Source organism: Scyliorhinus canicula, chromosome 6 (assembly GCF_902713615.1).
Source record: "Scyliorhinus canicula chromosome 6, sScyCan1.1, whole genome shotgun sequence".
In the NCBI taxonomy this organism is placed as follows: Eukaryota; Metazoa; Chordata; class Chondrichthyes; order Carcharhiniformes; family Scyliorhinidae; genus Scyliorhinus; species Scyliorhinus canicula.
In genome coordinates this window covers 16,235,996-16,243,122 of record NC_052151.1, presented here as the reverse complement: position 1 = coordinate 16,243,122, position 7,127 = coordinate 16,235,996, and the positions used below count along the sequence as shown (strand labels likewise).

The 7,127-nt window shown below is 46.5% G+C and overlaps 1 protein-coding gene across 1 annotated transcript in view; it reads left to right on the top strand.

The window, feature by feature from the left end:
* Positions 1-1,381: 1,381 nt before the first annotated feature.
* Positions 1,382-7,127, top strand: part of stum (stum, mechanosensory transduction mediator homolog) — an 85,330-nt gene continuing 79,584 nt past the window's right edge. The window contains exon 1 of the mRNA XM_038798762.1: positions 1,382-1,621. Within this exon, the coding sequence (XP_038654690.1) occupies positions 1,465-1,621 (157 nt within the window). The 5' untranslated portion in view covers positions 1,382-1,464. The remainder of the gene's footprint in view (positions 1,622-7,127) is intronic.

Below are 7,127 nucleotides of genomic sequence, written 5' to 3'. Positions count from 1 at the left end.
ACACCAACACCTCCTCCACAATAGTCCTCAATACCGGTGCCCCGCAAGGCTGCGTACTTAGCCCCCTACTCTACTCCCTGTACACACACGACTGCGTGGCAAAACTTGGTTCCAACTCCATCTACAAGTTTGCTGATGATATGACCATAGTGGGCGGGATCTCGAACAACGACGAGTCTGAATACAGGAGGGAGATAGAGAACCTAGTGGAGTGGTGTAACGACAACAATCTCGCCCTCAATGCCAGCAAAACTGAAGAGCTGGTCATTGACTTCAGGAAGCAAAGTACTGTACACACCCCTGTCAGCATCAATGGAGCCGAGGTGGAGATGGTTAGCAGTTTCAAATTCCAAGGGGTACACATCTCCAAAAATCTGTCCTGGTCCACTCACGTTGACGCTACCCCCAAGAAAGCACAACAGCGCCTATACTTCCTCAAGAAACTAAGGAAATTCGGCATGTCCACATTAACCCATACCAACTTTTACAGATGCACTATAGAAAGCATCCTATCGGGTTGCATCACAGCCTGGTATGGCAACTGCTCGGCCCAGGACCGCAAGGAACTTCAGAGAGTCGTGAATATCGCCCAGTCCATCATACGAACCTGCCTCCCATCCATGGACTCCATCTACACCTCCCGCTGCCTGGAGAAAGCGGGCAGCGTAATCAAGGATCCCTCCCACCCGGCTTACTCATTTTTCCAACTTCTTCCATCGGGCAGGAGATACAGAAGTCTGAGAACACGCACAAACAGACTCAAAAACAACTCCTTCCCCACTGTCACCAGACTCCTAAATGACCCTCTTATTGACTGACCTCATTAACACTACACCCTGCATACTTCATCCGATGCCAGTGCTTATGTAGTTACATTGTATATCTTGTGTTGCCCTATTATGTATTTTCTTGAATTTTGTTTAATTCCCTTTTCTTCCCATGTACTTAATGATCTGTTGAGCTGCTCACAGAAAAATACTTTTCACTGTACCTCGGTACACGTGATAATAAACAAATCCAATCCAATTTTTAAAAATCCTGTTTACTCCTTTAAAGGTGCATTTAATCTCTGCTTATCTCTTTAAGAGTTCTTCATTCATCTGCCTGCCATTTTACACGTGTTTTTATTTTCTTCCTGTTGTTTAAAGGTGCATTTATTCTCTGCCTGCCCCTTTAAGGATGTATTTATCCTTTGCCTGCTCCTTTAATGTGCCTCTTTAAGGGCGGATTTATCCTCTGGCTGTCCCTTTAAGTGTATAGGTATCCTCTGTCTGCCTCTTTAAAGGCGTATTGATGCTCTGTCTTCCCCTTTAAGTGTGTATTTAATCCTCGGCCTGTCCCTTTAAGTGTGTGTCTGCGCCCAGCCCGTCCCATCCAGGCAGCTCGGCTCCGCCCGGCGGTAGCAGCAGGAGTTGTTTCTGCAGCTCGAGCGCAGAGAGCGGGGCTGATAGCCGGAGCCCCGACATGGAGGAGTCGGTCAGTGTGACGGGGCTGTCCTCCAGCCGAGGGGTAGTTATCCAGGTTCGGGAGAAGAAGAGCTGTCTGCGAGCAGCCATCCCCTACATGCCTTTCCCACTGGCTGTCTTCTGTCTCTTCCTCAACACCTTCATCCCAGGACTGGGTAAGGGCCCTTTAAATCCACAGGACATCGAGAAATATAACTAATAACAGAGCTTGAAAACTCTCTAATATGTGTCTCACTCTCCAATATATGTTTACCTATTTTCACATACATTAATGTGTATATATTACATGTGTTTCTATGCATCTCATGTATATGTCTATTCCCTCTGATGTATATACTTATTTAATATGTATATTTTTCTGATATGTATGTTTGATATGTCATGTGTGTATATGTGTGTCTCTTGCATGTATGTCTCTCTTTACATGCTCTCCAATATATATGTTTATCTCTAATAAAAATCTTCCCCTCTCTATGTCTGTTCCTCTCTCTTTAATGTGCTCCTGATTGATGTTATCATCGAATATTTAGGAATATATCTAACAAAGTTGCTATCCTCCTGTTAATTTGAGTTTGTGAAAAACTACTCGAAGCCTGTTTGCTCTTAATTCCACCCTCTGGAACCAGCTCCTGTGTCTCATTTTTATTTTCGAATAACTCCTCAATTCATTTGAGAATCCAGGCGATGTTGATTTGAAGTGAGTTGTGTGTAGTCTTATTCAGACAGTTGGATGATTTCTCCCCCACCACCCCTCTCTCTGTTGAATCAACGTTTCACTCTCTCTGCTGTTCGAAAAGGAGGTTGCTATATATTTTTTTGATTTATTGGCTCCATTACTAAGCTTTTCCCCCTCCTATCAGAGGCTTTCGCAGTAACATTGGATGTACTCCACCTGTCTCATCTCTCCCCAGTTAGCAATAAAATAGAACATTTAAAAGGGACTGGTCACATCTCCCCCGTGTCTGCGTGGGTTGGAAACATTTTTCAAAAAGGGACCGGTCTTTCAGACCATCACATTTATTTTACTCTTGTTGGTACAGCTTTCGTATGCGATTTCCATTGGCAGTGTTCTACAGGAGTGACACAATGGAGACTGTGGGACACGAGCTAGCTGCCCCCTTTGCCGCGGGTGCAAGTCCGGTGATGGCCGCCAAATCTTGCGAGCAGCTGAAAGTGGGATTTGTGCTGGCATGGTCTCAGTATGAGGCCCCCAACCCCTTCTGGGTGTGACGCTGATTTCCAAGAATGAACATACATTTTAATATAATTAAAAGGCTTAATGTGGCAGCTACTGCCCTTCAGCGTATACTCTTTTTTTTTGTTTCCCCCCCCCCCCACCCCCCCCCCCCCCCCCCCCCCCCCCCCCCACCCGGATCCAGCGGTGTGACATCACACCGCCGTTAAACACTACAGATTTTCAAACGCGAAAGCCGGTCGTGATGACCGCCTGGGGCACAGAGGATTCCGGAGGAACCGGAGATTGAGGGACAAGGCTGAACATTATTCCCTGGCAGTGCTATGGGGGCAGTGCCAAGGGGGGCATCAAGGGGGCAGAGCCGAGGGGGCTCTGGTGGGGCTAACCAACCTCCATTTGGGGACATTTCCGCATATGTGGGGGGCCCTGTGTGGGGGGCCCTGTGTGGGGGCTGGAGCCCGTTACTGCCATGGTGATGGGGTGAGAGAGTGCTTCCCAATACTGGTGTGGTGGGGTTAGGTCATCCCGATACTTGTGGGGGGGGGGCGCCCATCTCGATGGGTGGGTGGGGGGGCGCCCATCTCGATGGGTGGGTGGGGGGGCGCCCATCTCGATGGGTGGGTGGGGGGGCGCCCATCTCGATGGGTGGGGGAGGGCTCCCGTCTCTGTTGGGGGGGGGGGGGGACTCCTGTTTTTGTGGGTGGGTTGGGGAACCGTGCTTTACATGCTGATCTTTAGAGATGGTGCTTTGATCTCTGCGGAGCCGGCCTTGCCAGCTCTATCACGTCCTGCCTAGCCAGAGTGACAGTGTAAACCACAAAACCGGGTCTGACAGCTTGGCTGTGTTTCTGGAGAGAAACACACTGGTTTTCAGTCAGTGTCTGACACTGGGACTAATTCCGCCCGATGTGCTACACACGCATTCTCACTGCCTCCCCTTTTCTCTGCGTCTCCCCTCCAGCTCCCTCCCTCGTCCTCCCCTCCTCTCCTGTCTCTTTCACTCTCACTCCTTCTCTGCCTCCCTCCTGACAGTTCGCAGTTGACACTCTGTGGTTAATTATTCAGGCAGCTCTTGCTCTGAGAGATGAAAGAGACTTTGTGATTCACCCGAGTCGAAAATGAGTTTGATATTAATGGCAAACGGGAGGCAGGGCGAGGGGGCACGGGGGTGAGACGGGAGAGGGGCGAAGGGAGGTGGTATGGGGGCATGAGGCATGGGGGGAGGGGTGGGCACATGGTGAGGAGATGGAGTGAGGCAGGTGGGCACAGAGTGATGGTAGGGCAGGGAAAAAGGATGGGGGAAGAGTCACAGGTACGGTGGGGAGCGGGCATGGATGAATCACTTCAGTCTCGCCCTGTGGCAATTGTACGGAGAGAGAGCGATGTGAAGGCTGGTTGATCCTTGTACAGCCTCCAGGGATAAAAGCAAAGGGGAGGACTTTGAGGGAGGATTCAAGGCTTGAACCGTAACTATTTACAGGATAAAATTCAGGAATTTGAGGAGTGGAGGGAGTGGAACCAAAACAATTTCTGTTTCAAAGAGCCAACACGGGTCGATGGGCTCAATGGCCTATCATTCTATAACCTCCGCAATGGTGAGGTTATTGGGTAGAGGGGTTGAACCTTGGAAAGAATTGAAAGTGCCGGGGAGCCGTGGAAAGGAAATGGTTAAGCCGTAACTAGGATTGAAATGTTTTCCTTCGGAGTGAGGCGCGAAAACAGCACTGCCCCTTCATATTCTTCACCATGTACACACTCCGTCACATAAGACTTGTTGCTATAGCAATGCCAGTTCTCCCGAATAGAATTTACATTTATTTTGCACGTAAAAAGGATGGTGCACCCCATGCCATGCTAAACCCATTCCTGCCGACATGGCCATGATGTGGTGAGGTATTCATGGCACAGCATGGGGGCCACGAGGAGAATGGGTGAGGTGCCCAACGAAGCTCTGGGGAAATTTGACTAAGCTGGAGCCAAGGAAACTGATTGGAACTCGTGTGATTAGAAAGACCGAGGAAGTTATTTGATGGCATTGAATTTATAACCAAACAATAATTGTGGGTAACCTTCTGCCTAAAGTTACATTGGTCTGTTTGTGAGCCATAGGCTCATTCAGCTCCACCACTCCATGCAGCTAGTCTTTGGGGTCTCTCCCACTGTTGGGACTCTTGTTTTACCTTCTAATAAGAGTCGATTGTCTGGTTGTTTGGAGGTGTCGCAAATACAACTTTATTGCTAATTATTCACCGAATACACTCGCATAAGAACTGCATCAAAACTCAGAAACAGGTCAAATACAGGGCAAAAAAGCATAATAATAATAATCTTTATTGTCACAAGTGTTATGGGAGCGGCGTTTCCAGAACCACAAAATGTATCATGGAGCTCAACCAATCTCTCCCTTTAATGTATTGTTGCTTTTGAAGCACACAGCTTGGTCTCCAGGTGTGGTATTACAATTATGGACAGGGGGGTTTTTAAACACAAAAAAATGTTTATTCCATGAATTCAACTTAACCTTCTTAAATAAACATTGGATTCCTTAACACCCCTCACTTAAAATAATACAACACTAAATAATTCCTCAAAATGTTCCTTCAAACCCCCAAAAGATTTAACACCTTTTTAAACAGAAACACATCAGGTTAAAGACTTTGAGTTTAAATCACCCAAATGATTCAGAGATAGTCTTTCATGGCCGAGATCACCGCAGATCCAGCTCACTGCAAACACACAGACACACCCAAGCTCTTTTCCTCAAAACTGGCTTTCTCCTTTCAAAACAGCTCACAGCAAACCAGCCAGGCACTTTTTTCAGCTGCTTTCTCAAACTGAAACAAAAAGCAGAAGTGATCTCGGCTCAGCTTCCCCCCTCTGACATCACTTCAGTAATATGAGCTGCTCCATTTCTTAAAGGTACATTGCTTAAACATCCATTTCTTAAAGGTACTCTCACATGACACAAGTAGGCTTACATTAACACTACAATAAAGTTACTGTGAAACTCTCCTAGTCGCCACATAAAACATTTAAACATAAAAGCATAAAGAAATCTCTTCAAAATAAACAAATAGATGATTCATGAATTCAGGAAGACAGAAATTTAGGAACGAGACCTTGACACGAGATCCAACTTTTAAGGGAATCCTTATCTATGGTCTAATCCCTCATTTACTATTATTGGCTTCTAATTCTCAGCTGAGACCTCCTGGTTTGTTCAAATGGATGTCTATTACTTACAGGACAATTTATTAATCGAACATTGGCCATTACCTAACATTGACTGGTGCCTGTCCATCAAAGTTAGCTCAGCGTCTATGTGCACAGTCTCATGAAAATAGGTTTCTCACTCCACCGCTGGCCGTAGACCTTGCTGTAACTAATTTGTTGATAGATTCTTATTACTGAATACACTGAAATGCAATAATCAATTCATTATATGAAACAACTACTGAAACAATGTCTAAATTTCCACAGTCAAGACCCTTTAATAATTTCACTCTTTAGCTATGCATTCAATTAGCACCTAAAATCTGAATAAATCCATAATTTATCACTCACCCCTCTGACCCTGATCTAATCCCACCAGCACCGATCAGCATAGCCTTCTATTTCTCTCTTCTCCCATGTACTTATCTTCCTTGAATAATATTTGCTTGAACTACTCCCTGTAGTGGCCAGGCCCACGTTGTGTCTGGATAAATAAATTTATGATGTATTGGAGAATATCATTATGATAGCTTTTGTACATTCCTTAAGTGGAGGGAACTTCTCTCTGCTTGCTCTCTTACACCCTTTCATAGTTGTAAAATACCTGTCTCTCCTCCGGCATCTCCTTCCTTGAGATAAAAGCTCTCGCCTGTTCAGTCTTTCCTCATAAGGATAGCCTCTGTGCTCTGCTATAATCCTTGTGAATCTTTTTTATATACCTTCCCCAGTGCCTCTATCCTTTTTATAACATGGAGACCAGAGCTGATCACAGTACCCAAATTCTACCCTGCTAGAAATGAGACACCGGGCTAAAGCTATCCAATGCAGCGAGGGGTTGGGCATGTGTGTGCGTAAATGCATGTGTGTGTGCATGCGCTTGTGTGCTCTTCTGCCCCTCCACGCCAGGGACCAGGTTCAATTCTGCCTTGGGCCACTGTCTATGTGGAGTCTGCATGTTCTACTCATGTCTGCGTGGGTTTCCTCCAGATGCTCCGGTTTCCTCCCACAGTCCAAAGATGTTCAGGGTAGGGGGATTGGCCATGATAAATTGCCCCTTAGTGTCCAGAGATGTGCAGATTAGGTGGTGTTGTGGTGAGTGGGCCTTGAAAAGAGGCAGACTCGATGGGCTGAATGGCCTCCTTCTGCACTGTGGGGAATCTATGAAAGCACAGGACAAGGCTGAACGACTTGTTATATCCATGCCATCTCTCTTGGGAATGCAGGTTCAAATCCCACCAGGGGAAGTTTGTGAA